Source organism: Phaethon aethereus, assembly GCF_964289735.1.
Source record: "Phaethon aethereus genome assembly, chromosome: 10".
Classification (NCBI taxonomy): domain Eukaryota; kingdom Metazoa; phylum Chordata; class Aves; order Phaethontiformes; family Phaethontidae; genus Phaethon; species Phaethon aethereus.
In genome coordinates this window covers 15,208,646-15,226,592 of record NC_138586.1, presented here as the reverse complement: position 1 = coordinate 15,226,592, position 17,947 = coordinate 15,208,646, and the positions used below count along the sequence as shown (strand labels likewise).

Here is a 17,947-nt window from a genome sequence, read left to right as displayed (position 1 = left end):
GAGGTGCTCCGCGTTTGCATCCTTTGTAAATCTCTACGGTGAAGTAGTAAGTTTATCTTCAGCTAATCTGTATAGAAATGATCTAAAGAAAATCAGAGTAATTGTGGGAGTCTTAAAATTGCCACAAGATGACTAGCTTTGGCAGGACTATAGGAAAATGTATTGTGTGGGTTTTGTCAAGTGCTTGCTCCCCTGATCTCATGTCTCCCACACATTTTATTTCTCTGTCACGACACAGAGAACGACACCTTTGGAAAACTGGCAACTGGCTCGAGACACAGCCCTACCCTTGCAGGGGCCCAGCCACTGCCAAGCACATCGCTCCCAAAGAAAAGAGGGAGGCTCTGGCTCAGCTTGGCCTTACATCCACACAGGGAAACAAGTGACCATGTGCAGCTGGTTCGGGACCTGAGGCAGAAGGTAGAGACTTTGCTATTTTCCTGGTAGTGCCAGAAGACCCAAGATTACAGATCTCATTCACACGCATGTGCGCTCTTCAACTGCTCAACCCTACAATGCCCCAGAACAGCATCGGGGGGAAAGCAAAGATGGGGCGAAGGAGATGCGCACGGGCACCTCCACCAGACCAGAGGACAACACACCACAGCACGCGTGTGCACCCTCCCGGCCAGGGCTGAGCTCCGTCCTGCAGCGCTCCCGCAGCTGCACGGGTCCCGTGTCGGCCAGCCCCTCAGTGCACGTTTCTCCTGCCTTGCCACGCGACTTTCCCATTAATACTCAGCAACACCCTGAGCGTGGAGAGGACGGGAGGAGGGAGATTGCACTGAAGGTCTGAGCCAAAGTCACCCGTGTCTATCCACTGCGAAAGGTCCCTGGCTGCTCTCCTTGAGGTCTAGCCTACATGTCTCTCCCAGGTATCATCAGCACTTTGGCTCTGAAGTTGCACTTCTAACGCAGTGTTTTACTGTTGGTGCTGCAAGGTTTAAGCTGCAGGTAATCTCTTGGTTAAGAATGGTTTAAGTTATCGCACTTAGGCTTTGACTGTTCCTCTCTTTAACCTAATCTTAAAATTTTCCTTCATCTTTTAGCGTGTCATTTATCCAACCTGCCAACTTAATGCTTTTGCTAAATTTGTCTGTTTATTTAAACAGTGACCTTGTTTGTCAGCTATTCTGCCAAAACTCCATCCGTGAGTCATAATCAGTAGCACAGATCAGGGACCCTTCAAAGTCAAAATGGATACAAGCTGCCCTACAGCTTTGCAAAGAAAAGTGCACAGAGAGAACCAGGGTTCCCACACACCCTGGCTGCCTGCAGCACCCTCGGCGCTCCCGACTCCGCTCCGCAGGGCTGTGCGAGCCCGCAAGGGATGCCCACTGAACTCCTTTTCCTCACCAAGACATCCCTCACACAACCCGTCTGTGAACGTGATGCAAGGCCAGAATGACAGCCGGGACCCTGGGAACACCAGCGCAGTAAGAAGAAACAAAGTGAAAGCTGTGCTTCATCATTCCCCGTCCACCAGGACCGAAGTGCCTCTGAGCTCCCCACCACAGCCTACGCTTCCTTTCGCTGCTACAGCTCCGGATTAGAGCTCTGCTGACACCACGACAGGAGCAGCACTGACTGCACCCTAGCAGCTGGTCCAAAGGGCAATGGGTGGGACACGGGTACCCCCAGGCAACCTCCCCTTGCTGCTGATGTCTGACCACCACCGTACTCAATGCTTCCCTTTCACAAGCACAAAGGAGCAAAGCCCTGCCAGAAGTCACTGACCAAACTCCCACCGACTTCACTCCAGCTTTTCAAACCGAAAAGAAGCGTAAATATTCTCCTGGGACTAGATAAGCATCAGCAGAAAACCAGGAACAGAAGTAAGATGACATGAGCTGCACTGCACCTGCAGTTTTGGAGCTGCATTGTACCAGACGTCACACTTGCTCAGGCTGGCCGCGCAGGAGCACAGTGCTCCTCACTCGAGATGCGTCTCCTTTAACACACAAATTACGGCTCCATACAAGCTGACCACTTCCATGTCGTTAAAAGCTTTCCTCACTGAGACGTTTTCATTTACTAGTATTTCATTCATTGACTACAAATGGCTTCTTACTCCAGACAGTCCCTTGTCTAGAGGGCGTGCCTTGAATGCCCAAAATGCCGAGCTCAATCTACGCATTGAAAGACCCCTGTAGTGCCCACTCCTCCTGCGGATGAAGTTGCATGCTCAGGTTACCTGCAGTGGTAGCTCTGTTCCCCACCCCTTCCTCTCGTACATGCTCACCACCACAGATACCTGTGGTTTCAGCTATGATTGCCCTAAGGCAAGCAGACAGCCAAGGTACCTGACAGGATCACCGAGGAACAGGCAGGGTGTCCCCAGGGTCTCAGGGGGACTATTAAACTACTGACATGCTTTTATTGACTTAACATCACCTGCTGTGTCCCGACTGCAGGACGGGGATGGGATCCTGCCAAGCAAGGTCCGTAGCGTGACTCCAGTCTGCTTCAGACTACCAGAAAGCCCCAGCTCCCGACACCCTGAGCACTGCACGCTGCCAGCTTGCTCCATCCACTTACCAAGCACCAGCTCCTGCTCCCCACATACCCATCGATCACCCCCAGCCTCCCAGGGGCACCGGTGAGCCCAGCACTGCCCCAGGGTGAGGCAGAGCTGGGACTGCAGCCTCCTGGCACACACCTGATGCTGGGGCCTTCGGGCTCCCCAGCTCTGCCTGTGGCAAGGAGGGGCAGACGGGTAGGGGTTGCGCTCATGCCACACTCTGCAGCTGCCCAGCTCATCAGCGCCGAGGCTGAGCCTCGCCTTGGGAGCAGGATCAGAAACTATGGCTTTCCAGTCTCCCCCTCTCTCCACCACTCCCGACCATCGCTTCCTGGGATGCCCTCTCCACCCTGCTGGCAGCCAGCACACCAGTGCGTAGACATCCCTTCCCCACAAGGACGATGACCTGGTAAATGGAGAGGAACCACCTTTTTCTTGGAGCCACCTGGGAAGCACGAACCTCATCGTTAATCACTGAGGGCAGCCAAAGTGCCATCTGAGACAGTCCTATGAGCTTATGCCACCTCCTTCCCCGCTCCCTGAACACTGCAGCGTCTTATGGCTCTTCCTAGTGATGCAGAAGTGCCAGGATTTATCCCTCACTGCTGAACTGTCGAAAGCAGGAAACGCTGCCAAGACCTCGGAATCAGAGACACCTGCCCTTACCCTCCTCTGGCGCTTGGCTGCAAACACACCAAGCAGCACAGCAGCTCCGGGAGATTTGCCTGTCAGAAAGAGAGAGGGAGAGTTGGCAGGGACGGTGTGGGCAACGAAACCCTAGAGAAGATCAGAAAGAGCAGCTGCTGATGGATGCTGGACTCTGCTGGCTCCTTTCGGTTGCTGTCAGGGTTTTATTTATTTTCATCTGCTGTCCCACCCATCCCTTCCCTCTCTGACAGCACCTTGCACAGGCACTGAGTAATGATCTGCCTGTAGGATATCAAAGCTCTTCAGGCCCTAGACAAACAATTTCATTTCTAGTGAGAGGTTCCATCAGCTTTTACAAAGCATTTGTCCCTCTGTATTGTTGATGAAAGAGGGAAAGCAAATCGCACGGGAGCCCATAAGGATCCCTGAACAATTGCACATAGGAAGCAATAGCCATGGGACTAGGAAATCAGACTAGATTATAACCATGGTTTTTCTTCAACTTTAGAAATCAGTAAATTTACAAGAAAACTCTCCTTTTAAAAGAATTGTTAAAAACCTCCATTTATTTAACAGCACACACCATTTAATGTGTCAGTAGAGATCTAGCAGGAATTATTCACTGAACTTGTGTTGCACTTTCTGCATATCCCATTGACTAACCTTCCATCAAAGTCAAGGTCAAAGTTGACGACGCACTAGAGTCTTTCAATGAGCAACAGTGAAACACACCCGACAAAGCCCAGGGACGCTCTGAGCTGACCCCGGCATCCACCCGGGGTACGGCAGCCAACATCTGCACAGCTGTGAGCCCAACAAAGGCAATCTGCTGCGGCATCCCACTCACAGGGGCCAAACACGCCTGGTAAAGCGCGGGACTTCGCCCCAGCCGCGCCCCAGACACCGGACGCGATTCCTGGGATACATCGGGCTCCCAGCCTGCGCCAGGGCCCGCGCCTCTCACCTTGCCAGGCCGTGCCCTTCAGTCCTGCCCCATTCACCTACCGGTTTTAGGCTGCCCGCACCCTACGCGGGGCGGGGTCCGTTACCTGTTTGCTCAACACCCCGCACCGATGGCTTCTCGTTAATTCCCGCTCCCACCACGCGAGCACTAACTACCGCCAGGCGCCCGCCCGACCCTCCCAGCTCCGAGCCGCGCTCAGGCGGGCACGGTGACGGCAGGTGGGGTGGAAGGCGGGATGACGTGACACAACGCATGCGGAGGGGAACCCACAGAAGGGATCCCGCCCCTGCCCCTCCTCACCCTCACCCCCCTGCCCAGCGCTCCCCAGCCGTGCCCTGCGCCTCCCCGGCTCTGCCCAGCCCGACCCAGGCCATCCCCTTCCTCTTCCCCTTCCCGCATCCCCTTGCCCAGCTCTGCCCCCCGCGCGGCTGCGTCCCCGCCGCGCCGGGGCGCAGCCTCACCCGGGAGCTGCCCAGGGTCCCGCCGGGCCGGGCCGGGCCGGGCCGGGCCGCACTCACCAGGACGAAGGAGCTGCGCACCGCCTCCGAGACGCTCTGCCGCAGCTCAGCGGCCGTGCCCGGCTTGCTGAGCCGCTTCGTGAACTTCCTCACTTCCGACATGGCGACATGGTCCGCGCCGACCGCTGCGGGGCCGCGCCGAGCCGCGGGCTGCTGCGTCCCTGCCGGCGGGCGGGCGCGGCGGGGCGGGGCGGGGGCGGGCGGAGCCGCTGGGCGGAGTCGCTGGGCGGGGCCGGGGAGGACCCTGCCCGGCCCGGCCCCGCTTTGTCCCCACAGCAGGTGCCGCCCGGGCCGACTGCCCCCGGGACCGCGCTCCTCTCCCCCCGCCGGCCACCCGCCCTGCTCCGGCGCCCGAGGCGCGGGCGGGGGACAGGCCGCACCGCCCGGCGTTGTCCCGCACCGCGCCTGCTGCGCGGAGCTCCAGGGCACGGGAGCGGTAGCCCGGCAAGGGCACGCTGGGGCCCGAGGCGGCCAGCCTCCAGCTGAAGTTACCGGGCGCCTGTGACGGTGCTACCCAAGGCGCCAGACGGGCAGACAGGCGCTTTAGCCCGGGGCTCTCCGCGCAGGTCGGCCCCAGTGTGTCCCTGCTTTACCAGCTGCCTTCCTGTAGGGCTAAGCTGAGCTGCCTTCCTGTAGGGCTAAGCTGGACCCCGAACGAGATCTTACCGCTGAGCATCTCCAGCCTACAGGGTTTGCGATAGGGAAGTGCTTTGAGGATAGAGGCCATGATTCCATGTGCCTGCCTGGCTGCAAAAGCAAGAAGCAAGGATGGGGAAGGAAGGTTTCTTAGGACCGAAGTTAATTCCTAGGCCTGGTCACTTTGATACTGTGCACCATTTTTAAGGATGGTGATTTTGAAATTATAATAGCCATCGATGCTTTGTGTTTTGTACATTAAAGCCTTACTTTGAAATCCTTGTACTTACTTTATTGTGTGCTGTGTCTTCACAGCAAGATACTGAATTGGACAGAGTTGCCATGTAGTCACACTCTTAAGGAACTCACACATATTGTGCCATATGGTTGATTAAATACTATCTACAGGACCTCATTGGAATTATAGGCACGCTGTAAGTCACACAACATATAGAGAAATTGTTTAGATTATGAGAGCCAATCTGTAGGGGTAATGAATACAGTTATTATGATCCAAACCCTTCAAAATGTTTTTTGTGACTTCTAAAGCATGCAAGCCAGTTCACATTAAAGATTGCTCTGAGTTTTTACAGCAGCAGCAAGATTATTGTTAATTATCAAATATCCATTAGACGAGGGACAGGAAAAAAAAGTTTATGAGCCAGAGAATTAGCAAAACATTGTGATACACAATTCCAGCTGGAGGGACTGAGGTTCACTTCCTTAGCCCCACATCCATGCACATTCTTGCAGAGATTTTACCAACCACTTCAAATTGTCACACCATACAACCCCAGCGACCACACTGCAATCAGCTGGAGCTGATTATACTGGTAGGTAAAATCACTCAGGTCTCATTCACCTGGCTGTAAGAGGACAGGTAACACAACGATGCTCGTCACAGAACAGGGTAGCCCCTTTCACCCTGCCTGCTGGGGCAAGCCCCTGGCCCCTGCGGCTCCCCAGAGCAGGCTCGGCACTGCAGAGGCCGGGAGCCAACACAACACAGATGACTGGGGACCCACACTTTCACCAGTGCCATTTCTGCCTTTGGTTTGCTAGATGAGGAACAGCTCCGAGAACCAGAGCCTTTGCCAAGGGGCTGAGGAGAAGAATGCTGTGACGGGTCACTTGACAGGAAATAAAATCATCCCCAGAGCATCCACCCCTTGTTTATCCAGTCAGAAGCAAAAAGCTCCTACTAAGGTTATGAGCTTGGTGTGGTGCTGGCAAGGGGCTGCATCCGATCAGCTGCATATCAGCATCCCACTCAACTGAGCTAAGAAGCCATGGAAGACCAGTGAGCAGTGAGCCTGCTTTTTTGAGCTAAGCATGAAAACAAAAGGAAAATAGAAGCAATGGGAAGGACACATCACATGAAAACAACATGCAGAAAGCTGTGACCCCCTCTCAGGAAGGCCAAACATCAGAATAAGAGTCTCAGGCACAAGGAGTACTAAGGGAAGACAACAGCAGCCACAGCACCACTGCGAGAAGCCCAGCCCAAGATTGCAAGGATTGTGGTTTTCCTCTCCTTTTGCACAGGGCCAGTGATGGTTTATCAGCATAAGAAAGGCACCGAAGAACATGCAGGGGGATTTTGGAGGTGCTGAGGAATTGCACTGCCTCAGATAACCAAAATTCCCTGAACTCAGCCTGCCTCAGGGAACTCGCAGCCTCAAGCGTGCTAACATTTTCACCTCTTTGTTGAGACTAGAGCCTTGAGGTTCCTAGTGTCATTTGCATCCCAGGCAGTCCCAAAACAGAAGCATCATTGAAATCGCTTCCATTTTCTTCCCATGTACACAACTGCAGCCTCTCTTTGGCCTTTGGCACATTCAACCAAGACCCTGAGCACCAGGCTCTCCAGCTGACGACTACAGCTGCCCTGTTCCCAGGCGTGTATTGGAAGCACAGGAACAGCAATGAACACCAGATTCCCTGAAGAAAGAAAAAGTCTTTGCTGCAGGCTGAGACTGTCTTCGGGACAGGCAGCTCTTCCTGATTCCTTTGTCTGTCACCCTCTACTCCCCAGAGTTCAGACAGGGAATTCCTCTTTCTGCAGAAAAAAATTAAATTCAACAGAAATGTGCTCTGCTACTGGCCAGGCTTTATAAGCCACCCAACTCAGAAGGAAACTTCAACAAAATATAAATATCAACTGAAAAAAAAAAAAAAAAAAAGAAGTGGAGCTGCTGAAACAACATGGATTTCACAGAAAAAGGGAACTCTTGGCTGATCCAAAACTCCCAGTCTGTAACAGCTTTGACTATTGACTTTAAAAAACCTGAACCATCCTTACAGCAAGCAAGTAGTGACATGACACTAGAAAACCAGTGGGAATTTCAGTGTTTTGCATTACCTGTGTTGATGGTGAAAAGCCACAACATCAATGTGCGGGCAAAGAGCTGTCCAGGCTACTTCAACCAGCAGCCAAGGAGGAGATTTGAATGGGAGGGAAGGATGATGCCACACTACAGGCAATCTTTTCACCCCAGAAATCTGAATGTTCCCAAAGAAAACAGCATAGTCAGGCAACCCAATAACTGCAAAAGGAGGTACATGAAGCTTTACACGACTTTCTAGAAAGTTAAAAATCTTAACCACATCCATTCCAGCCTTCAGACCACGAGAGGTTTGCTTCCCAAGCAGTCAGAGGCATCCACACCTTCCTGGCTGATCAGAGAGTGAGCAGCAGCAGCACCAGCTCACAGTGACCAGTGAGGAAACACGCTGGAGGTACAGCCAACATGGGCGAAAGAGCTCTCCTGCCACCTCCTCCCCAGATCTGGTAGATGGCACAGACTACAGGAAACCAAAATTTGCAGAGGGTATCGGATTAGACTGACAGTGGAATCCTTCCCACTTACCAGTAGCACTATAGCACAGAGGATGCATTAAGGAAGAATCACATTTTTTTGGCTAACATCCATCAGCCTGCAGCCGATGCTGATACAAGGTCTGGAACCATATATATGAGACTCCTGGACCAGCTCTGAAAACCTCCCAAACAAATTGAAAGGGTTAGTGGCAAGGCTTAGGATTTCATTTCTCACAAGCCATCCAAGATACAAGGTGCTTAGTATCATCAGGAAATAAAATCCTGTTTTGCACTGCCTTCACTGGTTATCTGTGGGTCTTTTTAATTACCTGCCAATGGGCCTATCCCAGAAAAACACTTAACTATGTGATTAACCTTAAGCAGGTGATTAATCTCAGTGCTACAGTCCACTGGATAGAGGCCTGTGTTTCTGCAGTGAACGTGCAGGACTCAGTAACCCAGATCCAGACGTGCTTTTTTGCTGGGAAGGGAAAGGATTATAAATGCCATTCTATCTTCAGTTCTCCAGCTTCAAAATTACTGTGAAATACAGCTATGGTGTTTTAATGTATTTCAAATACTTCCAAGATTTAAAAAAAAAAAAAAAAGTGGTCTTCTCACATCCGCATGTTTACCTCTCTTGATAACAAAGCCACGACACAGACTGCTCCAGGTCCATAAGTGAAGAACTCCTTAAGCAATCCTTGTTGCGTAGCTCGTGTCTCCTGTCAAAGCAAAGGAAAAACTACGTATTTGGGTAATCTGATTAGACATCACTCCTTAGCTATATGCACACCCAGCCAGCACTTCTGGTACACTCAGGAATGGCACCAGGACGGTTATAAACACCATGAAGTGCTGGATATGGCAAGAGCAGCCGTTTGGACCCCACGGCTACTGCTGTGACTCCCTACGTGCCATCTGTCCCAGCTACTGATGCTCGAGGCGCAACGGGGCTGCCAATAAGCAGGTACTCACTGTCGGCTTCTCTACGTCGGCGAAGGGAGCTTGCTCCAGCTGTGCAGCAGTGAACTGATGCTTAACTCAGGGCTACAAAGTCTTCATCGTCAAAGGGCTGCCCTCTGCTAACGTACCCCGGATTGCACAGGCACCGCTCCTCGAAGATGGGAGCAATGCCAAGTCCAAGCACTGCCTTTCCCACTAGGGCACCATCCGGGTGAGCACTCAACTCAGCAGGACCAAACTGCTTCACTTCATGCCAGGGCTGCTGCGCTCCTTGCGTTTACCTCCCTCAGCTCCTGGGGGTGGAAGTCATGGCAGCCACACCACGTCCACAGCTCCTGGTGCATCCTGTGAGGCCCCACCAGCATCCACCACCATGGCAGAGCGCACAAGGGTCTGCAGGGACCATGGGTAAACTCCTCCTTGCACTACGGGTCAGTGAAGCAGCACTATGAGGTACCACCAGCAATGGTGAATCCCTTTGACGTACCACATTGTCCTTAGCATAGCTAAGAGACGATATTGTCCCAGCGGCCACCAGATTTCTGTATTTTGTTGAAGTACAACAAATAAAAGTTCTCCCAAGGTTTAGTACCTGTAAAATAAGATACTTTATCATAAAATGACATGCTACTTCTGAAGCACCCGATGTTAACTATATTCAGAATCAGAACTACAAACTAGATGGGACAGCTACTCCAGTAGGTCTCTAAATCCCCCCCTTCTTAATTTTTCTTGAGGCTTTTTTTTTTGCTTCTGCCACAGAGAACTGGACAGACATAGAACCTCCCCTAATCACATCAGGCATTCTGTACACCCAGACGGTGGAAGGGAGAGGGGCCAAGACATGGTTATTGGTGAGGGCCAGCAGGAACCTACTGGGCTCACTGTACAAGTGGAGAGCACCAATGGCTACTGCAGAGCTGCTGCTTGCACCAGGACTTCACGAACAGGGTCACACACAGCAGCAACAGCACTGCCTCGGCTGTCTCACTGCCCGTGCCGGCTACATCCCCAACCCTAGTGAGCAGAGCATCACAAAGAAACACTTTCCCTGGTGCAAGAACCACTTCTGGTAAATTGAGCCCATCAGAGAACACTTCAAGGAGCAGAGGTTTGGGTCTGTTCTAGTGTTTGACCTCCCTGACAGGAAATAAACCCCCCAAACACTGTTTCGTACATTTAAATGGGATTTCCTATATTTAATTTGTGCCTATTGCCTCTTGTCCTTCCACTGGATACCACCAAGAAGAGTCTGCAACAGTTGTCTTTACCCCGTCGGGAATTTATACACATGGGTAAGATCCCCCTGAGCCACTTCTTATCTGGGCTGAACAGTCCCAGCTCTCTCAGCCTTTCCCCATGTGTCAGATGCTCCAAGATCTTCATCATCTGACTAGCCCTTTCTCCAGTATATCCCTGTCTCTCGTACTGGGGAGCCCAGCACTGCACACTGATGAGGCAGAGGGGAGAGATCACCTCCTTTGAATTGCTGGCAATGCTCTTCTGAGCGTTGGCCCTCTTTTCTGCATCCTGGATTACAAATAAGGAGATAAGAGTGATGGTATTAAACCAAACCCTGTACTTTGAGAAGTTGAGCTGTACAGTAATGAAGAAGAATCCAGTTTATGAGTGCTCACCTATTTATCTTCCTCTGCTTGAAGTCTTTAAAGATCAGTTACAATAACTGCCACACAAGAGGATTATTAAGATCTCACACAACTCCCATGAGCATCTCTCTAGTTTGGACAAAGATGATGGCAATTAAGAGGAGGATATACACAGCTGCTAGACATCCCACTTGAGGTCAAAATGCCATTGCTGCCTGGTCTCAGCCCAGTATTTTAGAGGACAAGTCCATGTGAAAAAGCAGAAGAAAAAAAATGGTACTATCTCCTTGATGTTGTTTTCTTGTACAGATATGCTAGGCCAACTGGGAAATGGTATGAAGGGTTCACCATTGTTCAAACAAATCTATCTCGCAATATGCTCTACAGCATGAAGTACTGCACTTAAATCAGGTCAATGTAAGAATCTCTCACCTTTTCAAAATTTCTGAACTGTGTTACTGCTCTTGAATATCTGTTTCCAGACAGCAAAATCAAAGAGCTACAAGGGCAGCTGTGTGGATCTCCTGCTCCTTGTGCATGAACGCATATACCAGGAGTTGAGGTTGTGCCCATGGCAGGCTGGGGAGTGGTCTGGGCCTTTCCTATCCTGCTTTCTGAATGCCTTGGGTAAATGTGACCCTTCAGGGTGTGCGTATGACACTAGATCCATTCCAGAGCTCTTCCCTGCCAGAACAATGCTCTGTCTTCACCTTGAAGACAAGGTGGCAGGAACAGGGCTGAAGTCCTGTTCTGAAGGGGATGCTTCTATAGGCAAATGTTTGATCAAGCCAAGAAGCAAGACAGGTCAAGTAGGCATGAAGAACTATTTGATTTAGGGACCTGGCTCTATCACAATATTCAGAATTGTGATGATCACAGAGGAGGGAACTGTAGGTGGAACAGGTTGCAGAGTGGTCTGGTCTAAAATAAACTCTAATTGACATTTGTTCTGGAACTCCATGTCACTCCTGAGCCACTTTTCCACATGGAGGAATGAAATCTTGGCCAGCACCCCCACTATCCTCCCAAACTTTCCACATCTTTCCTCAGAGGTAGAACAGTGATGGCTGGTACAGTGAATTCCTGCAGGCAGCCAACCCTCCTTTCAAAAACAAAAACTTCCTAGCTGCAGTGGCGTCAGCAGAACTGACACTGTCCTAAAGTAAAGCGAAGCACTTTTGCAGGTGAGATGCTGGTGGGAGCTGCTGTCATACAAGACAGCTGTTCTCATGTCAGGAGCTCTCATGAGGCTAAGTCTACCTGTTGCAGGTTTCCTCTTTTTTGCCCGTGAGCTTTCATGCTTCACTGATGACAACATGCATACTTCCGTTCTTCAGGATGTGGCAGGCAGATGTTCTTCTAAAGGCACCCAGCTGTCTAGGAGCACAAACTCCACTGAATTGGATAATGTAACCACAAGATTCTTACACTGGTGAAAACACAGATTCATGGATTAGATTCTTAGTCAAGGAAATGAAAGGCTAGCTTAGAGGAGAGAGCCTACTGTTGCCTGACATTAAATTCACATTACAGAAGGCTTGTCAAATGTTATCTGGATTCTGAAACACTTGTAAGAATTTCCTGATTTGCCATCACTGGAGCCAAAGGTCAACGGTCTTTTGCCATAAAAAAAAAAAAAAAAAAAAAATCTGTGTTTGAAACAGAATGATGCTTTGAATTAGTCCAGCATCCCATGTGCCTGCCCTCTTCAGACTGTATCCTATGCCACAGAAATGTATTTAGGCTTACAGGCAATGGTCAGGTGCACCAAAAATAAAAATGTTGTTTCTTTAAAAAGTTTTTCTGATTTCAAGAATAGCTTTCGAGTACCAGGAAAGGTCCAAATGAACAGAAGTGCCCAGACAGCAGACAGAAGCAATGGCTGGACAGAACTGAGCAAAGACTCCATTTTGTTAACAACTTCATCCCCATGATCAATTTTCTTTATAGTTTTCCTCAGCTTAAGCAGAGTACACATTTTGAAGTATCAGCTGTCAAGGTTACTGGCTGTTCCACAATGAATCTATTCAGGCCACAGTCATTGCTCCTCAGGCAACGACTAAATTCCAGTCCAGTGCCTGATTATTTTGTGTACCACAATGAGATCCAAAAGCGTGTCTGCCTGTCTGCTGCCATCTTTTGAATTAGAAAAACCCACCTAGTCTTACTGATTATTAGAACACCCAACAACATTTCACAGGTAATGTTCCTTAGAGATTTTCTTTCTTCAAAGTACAATAGGTATTTAAGGTCTGCTTCTCCTCTGAATTAACTTACTTCTCATTTGAAGTCACCTTTTTTTTCCCCAAGCTTGACTGCTTTAAACACAAATACCCAGTAGTTTACTATGTGAAAAAAGAAAAAATTTAAATAAACAAGCAAATTCACTCATCAATTATTACTTGTTTCTGTTACAGAAGAAATTCAGTAGAGCGCCAAATAATACCTGGGGATATACTGACATGTTTTGTGGCAAGTAACAAGAATCTTACATACACCTGTGACAGATGACAGAACTAGAGAAATATCAGACATTTTTGGAGGAGTCTACGTCCTCCTCAGACAACCCCAGCAGCTACAGCAAACACACTGGGGAAGTACAGAATACGTTTGACGCTGCACTCACCTCCAGTACTACAAAAATCATCACCATGGGTACAAGCGTAAAACCTACCAGCTCACCATGTAAGTTGGGGAAAAACAACACTGCAGTCTCAAAACCCACCTTTCACAGATTTCCCCAAAGGAAATCCAAGTACAAGCTGAGTAGCACTGTGGATAATGCAGTTCAGAATGTCTATAACATCTTGCAAGAAGTGTGACCTCTTACAAGAGTTTTTCCTGAGCAAGTACATATTCTAATAGTTAATGAGCCCTCCAACTGTTGAGCCCTTTTAACTGACAACAGTTTAGAGGACGCTCCAGCAGTGTTGAGTTTGAAAAAATATCACACAAGGTCTATCAGAGATTTCCATGAATCTAAGTCTTGAAGCTAAAAACACTAAAAAGCCATAGATGAAAATGAAGTGACTATTAAAAGACACCAACCAACACTGATCCCCACTTTGTGTCAGACCATTTAGGAGTTACTTCCATAAAGACAGAGCCTGTTGAAGAACTGAACAACTTAGACACAAATTCAGAAGTCAAAAGAGTTAGTTACTGGAAGCACAAACTTCTTTGCACAGCTCTAAGCATATGCTCATCACTTACTGCAGTTAAAGAAAAAATTACCCACAGGCTTAAACAAGTACTCAGGTCCTTTTCTGAACAGCCTTTTGACTGTAGCGCTTGGTTTCACTAGTTTTTCATGCTCCATTTACTTGGCATTATATTCTGATCACACTTCCACACAGAAGCCTGAAGCACTGTCACTAAAGAACATAGAGGAAAAACTGACCAGCTTCTAATCATGTGAACCGAAAAGCCTCTGGAGCATCCTGGCAGTACGCAAACACTATTAGTAAAATACTAGAAAAGCAGAAGTAGCAGCTATATCCATTAGCATAAAGAACCTGGAATCACGACTCCAGTACCACATCCTCAGAACGACCTACAGCCTTCCAGTTTGTTCCCAAAACAACAAAACAGTTTTGTTCCTTCATTCACAAAATGAAGCAATGTGCTTATATGCAGTTCTCAAACAAGGTATCATGTATATATCTAAACAGAAAACACATTGAAAACAGACATTGACAAAATACAAATAAATTTGCATTGCTTGATATTCCAGTAAAAAGCAGCATGCAAGTTTGCTTCAGAAGACAGCAGTGTGGCATTCACTTATACTTGCAAGTTCACTTTGAATCAAGTTTGAAGAGTGGCCAGTTTCCAACATTTTCCTGAACACATGTGCAGCAAATTGCTAATGGCAAGAAAAAAAGCATACAGCAGCTTTCCCTGTGCATGATAAATCGATTCTGCCAAGCCTATGGCTGATGTTCTTGTATTTAGTAGCGTTAGCATCATGTCACTGGCTGCCTTCAGCATTGCTTTCAGTTAAAAAACCAAAAATAATCTCATCAACAAATAACTGCATCCTTTTTAACTTGAGAAAACGTGACTTGTGCAATATGTAAAGATCAAATTTTAGCATTATTCATCTACTTGAACTGTTGTTTTTGTCCTCTGCACATGCACTCGGCTTGGTGCCCAGCACTCAGAGACAAAGGTAGCAGAGAAACAGCTTTGTTTCCATTCACAGCTGCTCGCTGCCAGAACTAGCTGACAGGGGCCAGTTACAGTAGAAATCAGGTGTTGAAGGGAAGAGTTCAAGTTATCTACAACACTCCATTCAGCTCATTTTATTGATTCTCGGGAAGTGACTGAGTTAATTCAGATATCTCATGCACCAAGGTTCTCTACAATGGCAATTCTTCACTGCTGCCTCCTGGGAATTCTCAATTGCATTCTGCAAGCAGAATTTTGATTACATGGATGTTCATAACTTCTGTTGAACAAAAGGTTAAGTAGGCCCTTGGAAGAAGCAGTCCAGAGAGGAACCCTCCAGCACAAGGGGAAGCACAAGACCTTCACCCACACTTTGCTTGTGTTTGAGGGAACATCACTTCCCAGTGCAAGGGCACTAGCTGACGTATGTACGGCGCAGGCACTTGACTGAGCAGAACAGGCTCAGCAGAGTAACTGACACCTGCAAAACAGGAGAACTTGAAGGCTCTAGACAAAAGCAGAGCCCAGCTGTGTAAGGTGCCAGGCAAGTCTTAAGACCCAGTAGTGGACGATATTAGACAGGACACAGGACCACTCAGACTGGAGTACCACTTAACTGATGCAACTTTTGGAAGGAGAGGGAAAGAGCCACTGATTTCTGAACCATTAAAAACGTGCAGCACAGTTCAACTGGGGAAAAGGCACAGAGAACACTAGATCACTGCAGAGGAACACCAGAACTGTGAGTGCTAGAAGCGAATTATCAAGATAAATGAAAGTCAAACATCTTCCTCAAGATCTGCTTTGTTTACTGCCTGCACAAGATCTTGGATAATGAAAAACAATAACCTTTTTTTATGATCACCCGAGTACTTAACAGGTCCAACACAACACCTTGATAGACCTTCTGGCAGCTGCAAAGTGAAACTACAATTCAACTTAGGTCTCCAAAGCAGTCATGTTTTAATCATCAAAAAAACCCCAAATGTTCAGATCATTAAGAGGTTACAGAGGAGACGGTTTGCACAGAACATTTAAAACAACTTGCCAAGACGCATGCCATTAATGTTGCAGGATCCCTCCTGAAGCCCACTTAGTCCCAAATCTACATCCAACACTGCATGTTGACAAGAGCCATGTCTTCAGTCATTCTGAAAAGCTGGGCTTGGACCCATCCTTTTATTTGTATTTCTTACCAGCTAATAAGCACTCCCTCCTCCTGTTAGTCATTAATTTTTCCAATTGCTATTTTAACTATCATATGGGGAAAGCAGGAATGGGACAGCAGCTCACCTTAAAAAAAAAAGTATACCCCCAAAAACCAATGCAAAACCCATATGCCTTCTCCTCCAGTCTGGGCTTCTAGTTCCAGAGACGGGAAGACTATGTGTGCCAAGACACTAGAGGAAAGGCACCTGTAAGTAAAGTGATTGAGTTCATACTGCACAATGCAGCTTCTTAGCTTGCATTTGTCACTAATGTACGGAATATCTATAACAAGCTGCAGAAGTGTCTGGCATCGTCTCACAGGAATCAATCAATTATAGTCTTCTACATATATAAACTATTACAGAAACTCATTTTTGGAGTCACAAACCAAGTGTCTTCTTGCACTTCTCCTCACTTCTGTGAATTCAGTGGAGCCCAAAGTAACAAAAAAATTCTTGAGAGAATTTAACTTCTCATCTATACAGGTATTTCTATCTATACAGCTAGGAGTCAAACTTATTCCAAGTGTGTCAACTGAAAATAATTTTATATAGCATGTACCATTTTACACAAAGTCATGGTCAAATTCATCTGAGTAAAAAAGAATTAAAAGAAGAGTGAGGCTCATTTCCTGCCTTTTCATGCCTTCATTCTTCCACTAATGGAGAGGAGCGGATTCTTTACACACTTTTGAAGTCTCCTCCTCACATTAAACTATCACGGAACTACTCTTAATTCTGCTCAATATCCTATTCCAGTACTCCACTCCCCATTACTTTAGAAAGAAAGCTGTCATCAAAAAAGTGACAAGATCAGGAAAAGAACTCAAAAGTTAACAAGTGCATGGAAGATCAATGATCCGAGAAACAGGTCAAAACTACTTAGACAAAAGGCAAATTTATGAATCAAAATAGAAAAGAAGCAACAATTTCCAAGTGTGTGACCAAGTTTAATGATACATCTGTTCTCTGAAACACTTGACCATCAATAACATTTCATGGGTTATGATGCCCAGAATGTTACTTCATAGGTGTTTTATATGAATATTTACAAAGACTTTCAAAATTCAGTGGCACTAAACAAACGAGAAGAACTTAAAACTTTAAGCTACAATGCTTAAAAAATGTAAACAGTTTATTTTACATAATTGTAAAATATAAGAACTTTCTAATGCAGCTTAATTTTACCTGGAAGGTGAATATATCCTGGTGCTCATGAACAAGGAATGACAGAATTCTTTACACAAGTTTTGTGCTCCAGTGTGCAAAAAATTATATATAAGAAAGGAATCTGAAGTCCACAACAATTAAAGACAAAAAAAGAATTTTCACGTCCTGAAGTTGAGAAATTTATAAAAACATTTACACATGGTTGCTGACCCATCAAAAACGCACATAACTTAAAATTCTGAACAATAGCTACTACAAATTCTAGATCTTTCTCAGTTGGAATTTTGTGCAAAGATCAGACTACATCATTCAGTATTTTTCCAGCCATACCTCCACCCTTCCCTTCCCATCCCCATTCCTGACATCTAGTGGCCACAAGCACCACTAAAATCCTTTTGATATATGTTCAAATTAGTGCATGTAACCAAAAGGCACACACATGTGTGAATACGATTTCGTGCAGAAACCTGTGCAGGTTCACAATTACGTTGCAAAACAACTGTTCGTAGAAAGTTTAGAGTCTAATGTTTGGCAGGATTACTCTTACACATTCCTTTCTATTCTACAAGCCCAGGTGTTAATAGGTAGACACTGCTTTCCAAGGATCCAATATTTGAGTAGCCTTAAAATAAAGATTTAAAAATAAATCAGCCTGTAACATTATTATATTAGATACTTTGCTTTTGCCCGCATTATTTATGGAATTTTAATCCCACAG

The 17,947-nt window shown here is 47.3% G+C and overlaps 1 protein-coding gene across 1 annotated transcript in view; it reads right to left on the bottom strand.

The window, feature by feature from the left end:
* DOCK11 (dedicator of cytokinesis 11) overlaps window positions 1-5,458 on the bottom strand; it is a gene marked incomplete at its 3' end in the record, with an annotated part of 89,436 nt that extends 83,978 nt beyond the window's left edge. Inside the window, exon 1 of the mRNA XM_082004097.1 lies at window positions 4,652-5,458. Within this exon, the coding sequence (XP_081860223.1) occupies window positions 4,652-4,753 (102 nt within the window). The 5' untranslated portion in view covers window positions 4,754-5,458. The remainder of the gene's footprint in view (window positions 1-4,651) is intronic.
* Between the last annotated feature and the right edge of the window lie 12,489 nt (window positions 5,459-17,947).